This window comes from Lampetra planeri, chromosome 9, assembly GCF_965212315.1.
Source record: "Lampetra planeri chromosome 9, kcLamPlan1.2.h2, whole genome shotgun sequence".
NCBI classification, from domain to species: Eukaryota; Metazoa; Chordata; class Hyperoartia; order Petromyzontiformes; family Petromyzontidae; genus Lampetra; species Lampetra planeri.
In genome coordinates this window covers 3,234,442-3,252,350 of record NC_136115.1, presented here as the reverse complement: position 1 = coordinate 3,252,350, position 17,909 = coordinate 3,234,442, and the positions used below count along the sequence as shown (strand labels likewise).

Below are 17,909 nucleotides of genomic sequence, written 5' to 3'. Positions count from 1 at the left end.
TCACAAAATATAAGTAAACAATGCATGATTTAGTGTCACAAGTCCAATTCATCACGCTTGGGCAAGATAGCAAAGTCAACAACAAACCAGTCCCCGACGCACCAAGATAACATCACACAGGAGTAGTCCCTCAATAATACGGCACGTGCACATTGAAGCTCTCTCGTTTAATTATGAGCCAGCAAGAACACACCTACCACGCGTTCTATTTCAGCCATTCGCCAATATTTCAAGCCATATGTCATCCACAAACACACACAACACGTTTCACTGATCTTCAAAAAAGCAAAGGGATTTCGTAACATAATTAGGATTTTTTTTCTTTATTCCTGCATGCCCATGTATTTCAGAGGCATTTAAAAAAAACACCACACAATAAGAATCCTATTGGGATGTACAACGTCTCATTTTTGAAGGAGTCCTGCTGGCATTCGTAATGCAGCAATTATTGCAGTGAGGTAAATTAGTCATGGGTGGTACAGCTGTCACTGGGAGGGGAAACATAGTGAACTTGACAAATGCATTTTAATATAGTGTACATTTAAATAATTAATAATGGCATAAATATAATTGAATAAAAACTTACATGACGGTGGAAACGCAGCAAGAAGCCACTGGGTTCGATCCTGACAAGGGAATCTTTCTTTAGTCAAGTTTGTATGTTCTGCCTGTGCTCTACATTGGATTTCATCTGCAGTCTTTGGTTTCCTCCCAATGCTTGATAAAATAAAACAAAAACCAGAACGTACAATACAACTGGTATTGGCCAAACATCCCAATGCGAAACAAAATAACTGCAAATTACTGAATTGGGATTACACGTAGCAATCATTCTCCCCGACTGTGACAACTTCTGAAAGAGTCTTGAGTCTCGGTGAGATTTTCCTGTAAAACAACCATCACAACAATACGACAATTCCAGCTATTGTGAATCCACCAATGAACGCCCCATCAATGCCATGTTGGTCATGGGGTGTTTTGTTTAGCCCCAGATAAGTGCCTGATGCGGTGTGTGGTAAACATCGCCACTGGGGAGGCGTGGCGCTGGCCACCCACCCCCTCACCAGCCGTGCCGGCCTTCATAGGTGCTGCTCGCTAACAGCACTTGCCCCAACAGTCTGTTCAGGGTACACGGGGGATCTTTGTCTATTTTTTTGTTTGACCATTCGGCACCACGCTGGGTCAGTGTGGGTTGGTGAAGGTGGTGGGGCTATGGGTTGAACCGGTTCTGATATCACTCACGACGGATGTTAGCCGTGGCCGAGAATACAACTCGTGTCGCCGCGATTTCATCACGCAACACGCTTTGCCACTTAACCACCGAACCTCCCCCCCCCCACGCAGTGCGTGGTAGACTTTTAATAGCGACAAAAGAAATGAACCTCAGTGAAAAAAAAGATAAATCTCAGTAAAATGTGTTGTTGTTGTTAATAAAAACACACGAAAAATGCGAGCCAAATAAATGCGTTTCGTGCCGAAGCTTTGGCGATTTGATGTTGAACCGAAGTGAAACAGGTTGAAGGAACAAACGCCACTGCTAAGAGACACTGCTGTATTAAATTGACCCGTGCTTATGCTCCCTGCGGTGCTTCTGCTGAGCGGCATCTCCCACTGCCTTTCAGCTGCCCCCCCCACACACCACCCGCCTCGAGCTCCCTCCCTCCCTTCCCCCTTCCCTTCTTCGGGGGCGATGGAGGGGGAGGGTTGGTGGTTCACACGCATGCGTGAGCACGAGGGTTGCCACCTCTGCGGTACAAACATTGGGACGCGTGCTTTGTTCATGCTGCTCTCTCTCTCTCTCTCGTCTTGCGTGTTTTTTGTCTTTCATTTCCACGTTTTAGACTATGTTACAAACACGGCACTCATCTTCTTGGTTCTTTCGGTAAAGTCACGTAGAAGGAAAATAATAAAATAATAAAAATATAATAAAATAATTCTCACGACGTTTCGGCCACAACGCATATTTATGGGAAATGATAAATTCCTCTTGATATGCAAATTATTTTGTCAAGACGCTCTTCGCCCCTCCATCCCAGCATAAATAGTCGCTCCAAGCCTGGGGCGTGCCATTCAGACTCTGCCTTCTCGACAGACCTGTTCTCCACCTGAAGACGGCTGCTTGCGTTGTGGCCGAAACGTCGTGAGAATTATTTTATTATGTTTTATTTTTATTATTTTATTATTTTCCTTTTACGTGACTTTACCGAAATAACCAAGAAGATGAATCCCTGCAGTCACGAAAGCTTTAAATCGAAACACGGCACTGTTGCCAGAATATCTGGTTAGCATTGGAGGAATGCGCCAATACCCTCTCGGGAGGGGGTGGGAGCTCTCTCTCTCTCTCTCTCGTGGAAGCCCTTCTGCCGGCAGTGCTGTGAGGAAGCAATTTCAGCGCTGCGCCTTTACCCTCGAATGCAGTCTTCCACATAACGTGACCCTCATTCTCCCTTCGTGGTTCGAGTTGTCACTTCCGAGATACAAAAACACCAGGAAATATCGTGGGAACGGGGCTATCGAATATAATACTGGAAGAGGAGAACTACGATTAATGCATCGTTGGTGTATTATTAATAAACCGACAAAACACTGGGATTTTTTTTTGCCGTTCTGAAGACATCAGATTTCCCACGACAGTCACATCGAAACTAGGAGGGTAACAACATTGTCCTGCCCAATATTGTGTTAGGTCAACCAATCAGTGTGAAGTCAGACAATCTTATTTTTTATGCATATGCATCGAATTACATTTTTTTTGTTTGCCTTTTCTCAGCTCACTGCATTCTTCAATAACGTTTCTAAATTATCTTTGGCCTGCCCGCATCTTCATTTACACAACTCTGTCTCGTCGTAGTCGGTTACGCTCAGCTCTTTTGTGGGTAAGCAGTCAACGTCATCAATGACGCCCGAGATCTTTTTCAGCATCCACCCGTAGCGATCGTTGACTAAAATGCCCCCCCGGCCGCCCCCCCCAAAACCCCCACTTGATTGACACGATTACTTCGTTTCTCGTTCGTTTCTCAGTCCCCTTGTCACTGGTGAGGGTCGCGGCGGCAGACAGATGAGCAGGGCGGTCCAGACCTCCTTTTCCCTGGCGACACACTCCAGCTCTTCCCGGTGAATTCCCAGGCGTTCCCACGCCAGCAGCTGAGCGACATCGTCCCTCCAGCGTGGGCCGGCCCCGGTTACTTCCTTGGCTAATTTCGCGAACGAGATCAACACTTGCGGCACCCCCCCCCCACAACCACCGCCGCCTCCGCCGCCCTCCAAGGGAGCGAGCGAGCGATCGAGCGCACGAGCGCGCGGATGTGACATCTGCTGGGATGGCTGTGTGTTTGCAGGAGGTGTTCCTGCACTGCGAGGTGACCGTGTGCCAGGCGTTCGACGCCGCGTCGCGCTGCTCCCAGGGCTGCATGCGCCGCATGCGTCGCTCGGCGCAGGGCGGTGGTGCCAGGCCGCGCCTCGCCGGGCCGCGGATCCCCGTGATCACCGGGGGGCCCATCGTCATGCACTCATCGACGACGACCTAACTCCTTGGCTCGCCTGTTCATGGGAAGACCTCTCACTTGTTCATGGGAAGACCACTCATCGACGACGACCTAACTCCTTGGCTCGCCTGTTCGTGGGAAGACCTCTCACTTGTTCATGGGCAGACCACTCATCGATGACGACCTAACTCCTTGGCTCGCCTGTTCATGGGAAGACCTTTCACTTGTTCATGGGCAGACCACTCATCGACGACGACCTAACTCATTGGCTCGCCTGTTCATGGGAAGACCTCTCACTTGTTCATGGGCAGACCACTCAACAATGACGACCTAACTCCTTGGCTCGCCTGTTCATGGGAAGACCTCTCACTTGTTCATGGGCAGACCACTCATCGACGACGACCTAACTCCTTGGCTCGCCTGTTCATGGGAAGACCTCTCACTTGATCATGGGCAGACCTTTCACTTGTTCATGGGCAGACCACTCATCAATGACGACCTAACTCCTTGGCTCGCCTATTCATGGGAAGACCTTTCACTTGATCATGGGCAGACCTTTCACTTGTTCATGGGCAGACCACTCATCAATGACGACCTAACTCCTTGGCTCGCCTGTTCAAGGGAAGACCTTCAGTCCTGCGTCTCCGTATGCAAATACTATACACAGTATGTATTTTAACTCATCGACCTATTGGCTTTCCAGACCGATCGTATCCAGCATAAATGTGTTTCAGCGAGCAAAGTCTAGACTAGTATTGACCTTCTGGGTCTCGTCAGCAGAGCTGTTCAGTGCCAAGTTGCCATTTTCTAAAGGTGGCCGTGAAGGCATCGATGCAGCCGGCCGCAGTAACAAGACCAACAAACTCCACGCGTTTGTCAATAGCACCGTGTATGTGGCCTTAAAATGAAAAATGAAAAATGAAAAAATGCATTCAAACCATATGAAGAGAAAGGCCAGAGAGACAGGGTGGTCATACTTCAGAAAGATTACCTCTGGAATTACAAATGTGGAATCGAAATTCATCATAATTCGTCATCATCGAGTGTCTCATTCACAGCGGGTTTCTATGTGGAACCTCTGAGACACGGTTTTTCTTGATCTGTTCTCTTTGGCACGGCCACCCACCCCCCGCAACTCGGCCCTATTGAACCGTGACCATTTGTGGGTGACAATAGCCACTGCGCAGGTGTTCACTGGTGTGCCGTACGGGTCTCTGAGGGATTTTTCGGGTCGTACCGAGCGCTGTTCGTCACGATGTCCGACGTTTTTCTCCGCGTGCTGGGAGCTTCTCCGGGAAACTGAATTCAGGAGAGCGCAGTGTCGGGCATCATGCGGCGAACAAGGCACGGTACGACCAGAGTCACGTTGCTATTTTTAGATTTGAAGCTTTCGTGACCGCAAGGATTCATACTCTTAGTTTTTTCGGTAAAGTCACGTAGGTAGAAAATAAAATTAAAATTAATAAAAATTAAATAATAAAAAATCACGACGTTTCGGAGGCAACACAAGACTCCGTCATCAGGTGGGACCGTCACAGCCACATCTTTGGACCACGTTATCTTAACAGGTGGCCACTGAGGCCTCTGTGCAGCAGCCACCTCTTCTCCAACTACTTATTATATAATAGCCGACCGAATAAACTTCCTTTTTTTACACGTCTAATAAATCGCCGGTATAACGCAAGATAAATGCGCGTGACGCTTGGTGAGATAAAGTTGTTTCCTTAATTTTTGCGCACGGCGACAATTCACATAATGCCGCATTGTGATTTTTTTTCTTTGCTTCGAAAGCTTGTCCGTAAAAACCCCCGAATTATAAAAGTTGGACGCGCTTTTTGTGACCATGCTACCGACGATGCTTTAATTTTTCATTTTTTTTAATGTTTCATGGGTTGCGCATTTCGACAGTATTAGACAAAAAAAAGTGTAGCTCACAAAGTATTGAAACTTCAGATTACAAATATTTCATGCCGTTTGCTCTGAAGAAACATATTTTTATTTTATTCGGGCGGTGGTAATGAAATATTGTAGAAACTAAAAAAACACTTGTCAAGTGCACTTGCAAGGTAGCTCACATCTTTAGTGAAATGCTTCCAGCCTGTATGGGTGTGCATAACGTGCATGATTACGTGCCAGGAATGTTTTATGCCAGCCAGTATTAACGAGATAGAAAAATCAAACCGCTAAGTAAGAGCGAATCTATCTGGAGAGACCAACGGGGTTTCAACGTGGCCAATTGCACATGCATTGAGGCGAGATTCTTGGAAATGTCACGTATATTTTCTTCTAATAAGATTTTCCATTATTGGTATTGATGTGTAGTAGATTAAAACCCTGCAATGTAGGTGAGGTTTAAGTTTCTAAGCGGTAATGTTAAAGAACATTCATTGAAGTGCATACGTTAGGCCGATGGATAACGTCATTTAACAGAGGTGGGACAAAGTCATTGTTATGCAAGTCCAAGTCGAGTCGCAAGTCATCAAATTCATGACTCGAGTCTGACTCGAGTCCAAGTCACATGACTCGAGTCCACATCTCATAGGTGGGACAAAGTCATTGTTATGCAAGTCCAAGTCGAGTCGCAAGTCATCAAATTCATGACTCGAGTCTGATTCGAGTCCAAGTCACATGACTCGAGTCCACACCTCTGTCATTTAATATTATCACATTTAATCACTTTTATGCATTTTTCTTTGCTCTGTTCTCTTTGCCATTGCACACAATACGAATGTGTTACTCTTCTCAGTTTCATATTGCGAATTTTTTTCATTTCATTTACATTTTTTGTTACGCACCGCATTTCATTCTTGCAACTTGGTGTGCCTTTTTAAATGAATAATCATTAATAATATTTCTGTCGTATTATCGGGAGCTTCAGAAACACGGGATACAATTCAACATATCTTAAATATTGAATCGCTTTGTAATTACAGCAAATGAACTACTGACAGTCCCATTTGTTTCCAAGGGATCACTTTTCTCAACATCGGTGCATTGCATTTGTCAGCACTGCGGAAAAAAATAAAAACACTTTCATCTTCCAACCAACAGCAACCACCACCACAACACAGAACAATCAGAGCCCTGGTTACTTTCGGTTTTGAAGAACAAAAACAACCCCCTCAGCTTGTTCATGTTGTGTTGCATTTGATTTGAAACGCGTTTAATAACTGAACGTAGTAATGTAGAACAACTGAGGTTTTACGCAAATAAGAGAGAGAGAGAGAGGTGCAAATGATCACAGTGTGACGGCGCTTTGCACAGGCCCGGCTGGTATTGGGGAGGTTGGTGGGGATGGGGTTGGAGAGGCTTCAGCCCCACCTCCCCTTCCCAATTCTTATAGACATTGGCATTTAGACATCCTGAATAAATTGCAATATGCAAGGATTCATACTCTTTGTTTTTTTCGGTAAAGTCACGAAGGTAAAAAAATAAATGAAAAAACAACTAAATTAAATCACGACGTTTCGGAGGCAACACAAGATTCCGTCAAGTGATACGGTAATTTGATACGGTAATTTTGCTGTGACGGTTCCACCTGAAGACAGAAGCTTGTGTTGCCTCCGAAACGTCGTGATTTAATTTAGTTTTTTCATTTATTTTTGTACCTACGTGACTTTACCGAAAACAACCAAAGAGTGTGAATCCGTGCAGTCACGAAAACTTCAAATCTAGAATGAGAGAAGAGTCAAGTCAAAAAACACGTCTACAATGTTTAACACCAGTGGCAGACTTTTTTTCTCTCTCTCTCCAAAGTTTTCCAGTTTGACGAACACTCAACCATACATAATAAAAATAATAATGCACCCATGCGCATTTATTTCAGTTGAGTGAATTGTCAGACACTTCAAGGCTCTCCAACCATAAGCGATGGGCACATTTCAGCATTTATTCATAAACACCTGGGCTGAGAGCTCAAGCGTGGAATGCACGACAGACAAAAGGAGACCATCGTGTTGTTACTCCTCTTTCTGTTCGCCGTCTAACTGACCCGCTCACAGCGGCTGGAGTCGCCCCATGCATCGCCCCATGCATCCGATCCGTTAGTCATCCTTTGCCCTCGTCAATTTTTGCTCCCCTCTAATTTACGCATCACAGATTCCCCGATGACTCCCCCCTCTCTCATCCACGTCATTCGCTCTCAACTCCGCCATTACATTCAAAGCGCCTTGGTCAAGGCGCCGAATAACATGTAGGAGCCCGGACTTCACCAGTTTCCCAGGCGGACGAGGAAGACGTGCAAGACGGTGGCAGTAATTACGGTTCAGCTGATTGATTAATTGGATAACTCATATTGTCAAAAAATGAAATCACTTCGACTTAGCGGCATTCGGACAGTCAAATGAAGTGCTGTTCTGCAATTGTTGGCAAGTCGGTGGCAAGATGAGATGTGCAAATTTCCATTCAGATTGAAAAAAGCAAGGACCGCGTAAGAATTGAACTAAGAGCAATCAACTGCAAAGCATTTTTTTTTACTCCATACCCGCCGTGAAACCGAAGTAATATGTCTGTCCAAGTACTATACTTTATGGCTATTTCAAAGTTAAAGCTTCAAATCTGATGCCTTAAGCCTCAACTGGATGATGCATTGGAAGGGGGGGGGTGGGGGGAGAAAAAAAGAGACCTGCCCCCGTCAGTCCAATTCAATCGCGACAGTTATGACGGTTTGTTGGGTGGAGGGGGGGGGGTGCAGCTTGGTCACGTGTGACGGGAACGCTGCTATCATCCCAACCCCCGGTTGCCAGCGCTGCCCAACACGAGCTGTGGGGGGCACAGGTGGGACACAAGTGGGACTCGAGCTGGCGTGCGGCCTTTAATGAAAAAAAAAATCAAATGGGGATAGGAAACAAAGGGCTCAATCAATTTGGACACCTTAAATGTGAACGCTACGTTGGACGCATTCTTTGCCGGAGAAGTGGGAAAGCGATTGAAGGCGTCGATGCTGTCACCTGGCAATTTCTTATTATGTCCTTTGTACCGCGTTCATCAGATGGACGCGCTTTGTCCCGAGACATATTTTTCGATAATTTATGGAGGGGGTCGATTGTCTCGAAAAAATGTTTTTGCATATGCAAACGGTTGATGATTTGTTTTAAACACTAAATATTAATGGGGCTTGCATATTTCACTAGGATTTTACTAATTCGTATGCATCTGAGCTTTTCTGGCCAGGATGACTGTACCAGTCAGATGATCTCTCATGCATTCACATGCCGAGCATTCGTAAACGAACACTGCTTGTATATCTCTGCGGCCGTAACAATGATTATAATGATACAATTACTACCTTTTAGGATGAGGGTTATGGTCAGCTCTTGTGTCGGTCATGGGGGTTGTCTGACCATACTTCACCACATTCTGTCAGTGCTGATTGACGAAGGCAGGGAAAGAACGGTTCAAAACTGGATCACAGATATCACTGTCCACCTATGGCTTGGAGTAAAAGCTCAAATCGTGGGGTTCATGATGCATTGTGCAAACAACCGTGCCTTCGTTCCACCCACGACTGCTATAATTACTCTCTTGATAATTTGATAACGAAGGTAAAAAAAACAACAAATTCAAATGTAGCTTTATATTGCAATATAAGCACGATGGAAAATATTGTTCCTGTGGAGAAAACAATTGAAACTATATGGTAAATAATAAAACGTAAATGAAGAGTACACACACGCACATACACACATGTACGTGTGCAAATGCGCACGCTGTTCAACATACCAATTAGGTTAGTCTTCTTGTGACCTATTTTGCAATAAAAGTAAATGCATTAAATCCCAAAACTACCCAGTGAAAGCATGCACAGAATTCCATAACCGGTCGTGGAGCTCAATAAGATTTGCTTCAGCTCTGTATATTTATGCAAGTGTGTACAAACATTGGGTGCCTACTAAACCACATAAGCTAGAGTTATTTCCAATTAATTGTTGGATCAAAACACACTGTAGAGTTGGCACGCAATGGCCTGTTAATAATGCAAGTTAAACAACTTATAAAAAAGGGATTTAATCGTTGCAGACAAAACACACCCAAATTAAAAACAAAAAAGTGCAAATATAGCATGTGAGCAGGAGGCACCTGAAAAAGTAGTCACATGTGCAAATAAGCAGTCGGTGACATACACCGCAAATCGAAAAAGACAGTGCAAATATGTGGGAAGAAGGAGATGCCAGAAAAAAGTTAGGTACAGGTGGAAGAAATAGAGATCCGACTGGGGATAAAGTTTTGAGAAAACAAATATTAAATATATTGGTATAAAAATCCTATGCAAACGCGACACGTTCGACCAATCGATGAGGTTACTGCAACGGTGTGTGTGCGGTCCGCTTAACATTTTAGGCGGAGAAAATATTAAATCTCACCTTGCCTCACCTCGCACTACGCAATCACCCCCAGCTGCTTGCTCATCCAATGTGAGAATAAATCTGTGCCGCTTTGACCTAGACTGTGCTGGCCCTTGCCTGTGTCCATGTCAGGAGGGAGGGGGGTGTGAAGGAAAGAGCCACTACTTTTGTAATCATAGGTTCAAGCGCTCTGATGGACAAGTTAAAAATTGAAAGAGTGAACGATTGAAAAATATAACGTCCCCCAGGTTCTTCCGGGTAGAGAGTTTGCAGCCCGTAGCAGCACGAGATGAGTAATTGAGTAAATAAATGATATATACCTCTGCTTCACTTGTATTCTATGTTTGATCTCACTTAGTTCTACCAGTACAGGGTAATTTTTTTCTTAAGTTAGCGCAGCAACGAGCACAATCCTGACTGCTGGAATGAATGTGTGCATGCGTAAATATTGAAACGGTTTGTGGGCAGATTCAAACAGCTCGGCACTCGTGAAATTTAAACATTCGGACTAATGTCAAATCCTCTTGATAATTGTCAAGAGGATCAAGAGGATTTGACAATCGGACTAATGCAAATCCTCTTGATAATGATCAAATCCTCTTGACAATTATCAAGAGGATTTGCATTCATCCGAATGTAACACGACTTTTTGTTCCTGGGTAGTAAGTGTTATTTCGCAATTGCTTATGCCTAAAAAGTATAGAAAATGGATATTATTCCCTACAAACTTTGCTTTTGTGACCAGGACATTGATATTTTAAATTGTACCTATTTTCAATGAGAAAACGGGGGAATTTGTGTCTTTTCGTTCACATAAAGTCAGAAAAACAACAACATATGAATCAAAATTTACATGTATTTACTGTATACTAAAGTAATAAAAAATTTACTAGCAAAGATTTAGAATTGAGTCGTTTTTAGAGATTTACGATTATACTGTAAATCACTTTCACGGATCAGCTCCCAAATGTAGTCTCCCATCATGTTCTCGTTATACTGTCCTTGGTAGCGGCATTCAAAGTCCAGTATATCCTGGTGGAAGCACTCGCCTTGTTCCTCCGAGTACGCTCCCATGTTATTGAATTACTCAAGATGAGCATCAAGGATATGGACTTTGAGGGACATCCTACAGCCCATTGTGCCAAAGTTCTTCACCAGAGTCTCAACCAGCTCCACCTAATTTTCGACCTTTTGATTGCCGAGGAAGCCACGAACCACTGCGACAAAGCTGTTCCAAGCCGCTTTCTCTTTACTTGTGAGCTTCTTGGAGGATTCATTGCACTCCAGGATCTTCATGATCTGTGGTCCGATGAAGACACCATCTGTGACCTTTGCCTAAGACAGCTTAGGGAAGAAGTCTTGAAGGTACTTGAAGGCTGCCGACTCCTTCTCTACAGCTCTGACAAATTGTTTCATAACGCTCAATTTGATGTGCAGTGGTGGCATCAGCACCTTCTTGGGGTTCACCAGTGGCTCCCACTTGATGTTGTTCCTCCCCACAGAGAACTCGGTCCGCTGTGGCCAGTCCCGCCTGTGGTAGTGCGCCTTGGTGTCCCTGCTGTCCCAAAGGCAAAGATAGCAGAGAAACTTGGTAGAACTGCCTTGGAGACCCATCAGGAATGCCACCATTTTGAAGTTTCCTATGACCTACCAGCCGTACTCATCATACTTTCGCCCATGACTAATGTGTAAGAGATTCTCGCAACATTTTTCATTTTAATATTTGTTTCAATAACATTGAAATTTGTAAAACATTTTAAAATTAAAAACTTTTACAATTCAAAAATTTTAAACAAATTTTATAACGTAAAATTCCGAGAAACAATTGTCCATCTTACCTACCAGAGTTTTTTTTTTGCATTGCTCGCAGGTGAAATGAGGTGAACAGGGTTTGTCTTGATCCCCGACAGGCATAACATCACCGTTCTCATCAATTGTCCCTTGGAGTTGGTTGCCCATTCAAACCCTATCCAGGCTCACCTTGCTTAGCTTTCGAGAACTGATAAGATCCACCACGTAAGATCATGCAGCTTGACACATTCCACGACACAGAGAGCATCACCGTGCTAATCGCACCTCCAATTTAGCACAGTTGGCTACGTACGGTACGAAAGATGTTCAACACACATACATCAGGCCCTGATTCCGTCGGGCTGGCTGTCTCGAAACTCTCAATCTCACCTCGCCTATTTTCTGGTTTTCTAACTCTCCCAAAAGTGATCGCAATCTCACAAGTTCCACCGCAAGCAGGCACAGTGATGTCTAGACTCTGCGTTACCCAAACATGGCAGATGTTTTATTTAATATTTTTACGTTGAGATCATATGAACAAAATCCCCTCCTTACACCCCCCCCCCACAACATATAGGGCCCTCCCAAGTTTATGCTGTGCTGACAGCAAAGAGCAGACACACACGCTCTCGTGTGTCTGGTTTATGACGCCTACAACCATGTCAGCTCACACCAGCATGCTTTTCCTAAGCAATAAATCTCAAGGTCTGCAGTCTGAAGGCCTGTAGCGTGGCATTGGGGCTTTGGGGCATCGTATCCCCCGCTGCCCCGTGGTGCATGTACACAGCTAAGACCCTGTTGTTGCTTGTATCTGTTGTTGTGTGGAATTTGATCGGTCCACGTGTCATTTTGCACCGGCCGCAAGGACTCTGCACGCTGCGTTTTGTGGATCGGCGGCGCGTTTGGTCGGCGCTGCGGCCAGCCGAGTTCAATCACCAGTCACGGTCAGCAAGATCGGTGAACCAGTCCTGGGTGGACAGATTTGTGAAATATGGACAAACAACCCTGATGTATGTACACGTGTTGAACTTCTTTCGCACCGTATGTAGCCAAGCGTGCTAATCGAAGGTGCGATGCCATGATGACCGACTTGGCGTTGGGAGGCCCTCATTCAGCAGTGGCTTGACAAAGGGCTGTAAATGAGTATGTATATTGGATTCGCCAGGACGCGCTTTTATAAATCTGTGATCGGTTGTGTGTGTTAGCAGGCGAACACACGTTTTAAGCGTCTGAGCGAATTCATTGCACCCGGTATTATTTATAGGCGGCCATCTGCACCTTAACATTCAGAGACGTATTTTCATGCTGCTCCCAGTGCTGAGCTGCTCAAAGTCTTATCAGCCGTGCTCCCTCAAACAAACGCGCGGAGGACGCAAGCCTTTTGGCATCAGGTCATCAGAGTATGTGACACGTCCAATCTTGATCAAAGTAGCATGGTGCCTTTAAAGCGAGATGCGTGGGGGAAGGGGGAAAAAATAGAAGGCCAGTAGCTGAGATTGTGTAAATACCCAATGGGAAAAAGAAGATTTGTCATTGCCAGGACCGTAGCAAGTTTAAAAAGGCGTCTCAAACTTTTACTCTGGTGCTAAAAATCGAGCTTGAAGAAATGCTACGGAAGTCGGCAAGATGCTTCTGCATAAAACATGAGGCAAAGGGACATCATACCTTGAGAATTTGGAGTTAATTGCTAGTTTGAAAAGAATGCATTCGTGCACATTATATAGTTTGGAAAAATATTTCCAATCTGATATGAAAAACATGATGATAAAAATAGAAAAAATATATATAACGATGGAGTGGCAGTCAATAAATTGAATGTGCAAGGGAGACCATTCACTGAGGAGATGGAGCAATCAGCTTATGATGAGATGGATCGATCATCTCGTGATGAGATGGAGCGATCATCACGTGAGGAGATGGAGCAATGATCTCGTGAGGAGATGGAGCGATCATCTCGTGCGCAACTACTCGGTGAACTATGACAGCCCAGGGTCGCGAGAGGTGGCAACACATTGGTGAGGCCTTCATCCACCAGCAGATTGGCTATGGCTGATGACGATGAAATAAACAACTCTAGTATAGTATGATAATTTAGATTTTTTTTTAAACAATATGCAAACTATATTAAACACTTCTAGAAATAGGATGATTTCTCCACAACTCTGGCTGTCGCCTGATGTTGCTGGTTGTAATTACTGGCAAAACGATGCACTCGAATTGTAAATGTTGTGGGTTTACTCTCGAACACACCGGTGTGCTGTACTGGTAACGAATTGGCCACGTTCTGTTTACGTGACAAACCTTACTAATTAGCTGTGTCTGGTGGTGACGGGTTTAACAACACATTTATATTTACGTGATCTAACACAAAACAACCTCTATTATGGCCTTCTTGTCTGCTGCACAATCAGTTTTTTTTTATTCTTCCAATTAATTCACAGGCTTACTACATTCAGAATGTAAGGATAAATTCTTCAGCAATTGTGGCTCATAGTTTTTTTTTTAAAATAGACATAACATGCACACAGCTCTGCCTTGATCGTAATGGATGTGACCAACGACAGTGCTCGCTTGGTGCATTGCAAAGCTTTTGGTGGACAATCTGTTGGAAGATGTGATGTTTTGTTTGAACATGAAGACATTTCACTTAAGTGTATATGTTCCTGCACTCCACACTGTGCATTAAATCAAAATCAGACTGCGGAGTATAAATCACAGCAATCGGTCACATTGTTTCCAGGTTACCCTGGCCTCTCTCGCAAGAACATTTTGAAGTGTGCATCTTTCGCATTCACATCGAGGGAACATTGTTACGGCAATTGTAGATACATTGGAAATTTTGTAAAAGCAGCGAGATTCCAAATGTAAGCATCAAACAATGTTGGGTTGGACACAACTGGCAAACGCAACAGAGGTCGGCCTTGTATGTCTGGGGAAATTAGACACGAACTGAGATCCAAATGATGAACTAAAGAGGCGAGTGACAGCAGGTTGCAGTGCTTTTAGTAAAATTTAATTTGAAAGTCAAAAGCTACGGACTAATGTGAGTCCATCGACGCACTTGCCTGCTATTACCTAGATGATTGGAAAACGCGGACATGTACGGTTTAAAATGTACCAACAAAAAGCATATGGAGAGAGATAAGTGAATAGGACCACGTGTGTAGTGTTGACCATGGAGACACACACTTGCACTTTTATTTCAACTCTCCAACAGGGTAACTAACCAACTAACATACACGGGTTCTACTGCTAGGTGATAGCTACACGGTTAACTATGTGAGCAGCGGTTTAACTACACGAAAGGGGTCAGCCAGCATACACGCTGCCTGACCCACGATGCCGAGCAAAGGCCGAAGACCGAAGCGACGTAGCACCCAGGGTTGATTCCACAGACGAGCTCCGATCGCTCTCGGGGCTTCCCCTTTATACCCCCTCCCCCCCCCGAGTGCGGCCTTGCTCCGCCCTCGGCCACGCCCTCTTCTGGATCTTGCCAGAAGGCTCTCAGCTCCCCGTCACGTGTCCCTCGAGCCCCCTACGGCCCCCTTGCTACCCTGTCTCGGTCACGTGCCCTCTCGGGTTCATGCAGAGTAGCACGTCCTCACTTGCTCTCCTCCAACCCCCACCAGAACCATGCCCCCTATGGCCACTGCTCTCATGTCAACCGATGGTCTTGGTGGCGGAGAGGACTGCTGACGTGCGTTTCCACTCCTGCGACAGTAGCTGGCACTAAGCGCCACAATGGCACCCATAACATGGACCAGAGAACAAATGCCAATTTGAGACATCATGTTTGATGACGAACTAAAGCGCGTGGGCTTGGGCAGGACACAGAAGAAAGGGGCAATGATCAATGCACCAGACTGGCGATGGAATGATAGCTCAAGGAGCGACGATACCCATCGGGGCGACCACCATGGATATGGAGCGATGACATCGGCTCACATACGGGAGTAGTAAGATGGATCATGGAATCGCGCGACCGAGCAATGACGACAATGCCGTGGGGAGGGCCTCGTGCGGCAATGGATTGATTGTGGCTGTTGATGATGATGATGATAATAATAACGATTCAGCCGAAACGAATGTGGGTCCGTCAATCATATCCCGTCGAAAGAATTGCAGGAGCCTGTATTGTATAAAAGGGGTTTGATTTCACTCGAGGTCAGTGGGAGGCATTCACCGTGTTCTTATTGAATGTGAAAAGAGATAGAATCCTCGTAAGGTGGAAACCAGGGATTTCTGCGATTCAATGAGGAAATAAACACAACATATGTCTTGCTCCCAAGCCCCTTTTGCCATCGTGATCACAACGCTATGAAAAGCGAGCAGAAGATGCCAATTTCAGCTGATTTTTTAAAGATATTATTCACTTTCCAACAATAAAATTGGGAATAAAAAAAACATATCGCATTTGGACAAGACCATCTGGCAAGCAGTTTGGCGGTGGAGAGAATGCGAGGACATTAACTATTTACTGGTAAGGTCTATTACCATATGGCGTCAACAAAAACATTGTTTATTTTATTGAACTTACTCAATGGACATTTTGAGCAAAGCATAAATGAATGCGTCTAAAAAAGTTGGATGTGTAGGAACCCCAGTGATTCAATACAATGCCAGGGTTTCTGATGCTTAAAAATAATAAGTCCGTTACGAATTCCACAAAATCACTTGTTAAAAAACAACCTCCAGTCAAGTAATGAACTTTGATGTATAAAATAAAGCTGCACAGTATTGTGAATTTAAATATACAAATCTGGCAGATATTGGGAACTTACAAAGCTGCCTATTTTTTGCGACCATTTTGTAAAAATCTACAAGTGTATCCTTTGACAGATAATGGCAGTAAAGCAACATGGCAACTCTGTACCGGTTGTTGTGTTGTTTATTACGACTCGTCAGTACAGTGGAAGCCCCAACACACCCTTGTCACAAATTGTACAGATAGCTTTATGGAGGACAGCTCTCTCTAAGAGCCGTGGCACCTACATAAAATAGAATAATTGCCATTGCCCAAAGGCTTGTAAAACAAGCTAACATCCTTTCTAATCATAGAGAATCCGTATCCAATATAGCAGTAAATATAATAATGCATGCAGGGAATATCAAAATATAATATAATAAACCATAGTTTTCACAAAAAAAAAATCAGCAAACTAAATTACATTTTTTTAAGTGAGCTAAAGGTGAATTGAATTTGTGGCGCCCATTGAACATGCATATAAAAGCAAACCTTATTCAGAGTGCACTTACGTCTCATTTGTAGTGAGTGGTCAGCACTACCATCACTACCACTCTCCTTTCCATTCATGAAGCATCAGGGTTGCCGTTTCATGATGGAATTGTTACAGGGTAGGAACACTGCCTTGGTGTAATGGTTGGCACACTGGATTTGTTATCCGGAGGTCACAGATTCGATATCTTGGCGCAGCAGTTGAATCAGAATGAGAAAATGTATTTATACTGGGGGCATCCGCTGGCCTATGAAGCTCTTTTTCACAGATGTCCAGTTCATTTAATTCAGCCCCCCCCCACCTGCCACATCTGTGCACCCAGTAGTTGAAATGGGTACACGATGGCTAGTCGATTGACAGGTTGCGTGTGGTGGGATAAAGTGTGAGTGCTTCCTCCATTCCTCCCCTTCTAAGGAGTCTGACCAGCGTGGAAGAGTAGGCAAAATACCCTCTAGAGCTCTCTCTCTCTCTCGTGGAGACTATTTCGCTAGGACGAGCATGAGCAAGGAATTGCAGCGCTGCACCTTAATCTTTGTTATGGGATGCCATTTCCAAATGGGAGAGGCCTGAATCTGGACAAGGTTGTTCGGGTGATACAATTCTACTTTTCATCTCGCTCTCTTTCACCCATAAGAGGAGATGATTTACTCAACTGCCATGCATGCCTGAACCATGTGGCGCGCGTGTGACCTGGTGTTTGTACCCTAATGTGGGGATACACGCGCGCACACCCCTATAAACCACCGGTGCATGTGAACTCTCTTTGACCTCCTCTTAAGCAGTCCTGAGCTCGAAGAACAAAAACTCTTCGCTTCAATCATCATCAGCCATGGCGAATCGACTGCCACCATTTCTTGTTACCCTTCTATGCAATAATCCACTGTTCACCTTCACACGAGATGATTTTATCGCTCCATCTCCACGGTAGACGTGCTCTCGGACGCGTTCTTTTCCTTGGCTTCCACTCCATCATTGTTTTTAAGCCACGGACGAGCACCCCCTTCGAGGTGAAGTGGCCTGACCACGTCTTTAGCTTGCGAGTGTTCTCTAAT

The 17,909-nt window shown here is 44.8% G+C and overlaps 1 protein-coding gene across 2 annotated transcripts in view; it reads left to right on the top strand.

Annotated features, from left to right (window-relative positions):
• The window catches only part of OIT3 (oncoprotein induced transcript 3), a 31,870-nt gene extending 21,147 nt beyond the window's left edge, over window positions 1-10,723 (top strand). For both annotated transcript variants that reach the window (XM_078597378.1, XM_078597377.1), the window contains exon 10: window positions 3,339-10,723. In XM_078597378.1, coding sequence (XP_078453504.1) covers window positions 3,339-3,527 — 189 coding nt within the window. In that variant the 3' untranslated portion in view covers window positions 3,528-10,723. The remainder of the gene's footprint in view (window positions 1-3,338) is intronic.
• The last annotated feature ends 7,186 nt before the right edge of the window (window positions 10,724-17,909 follow it).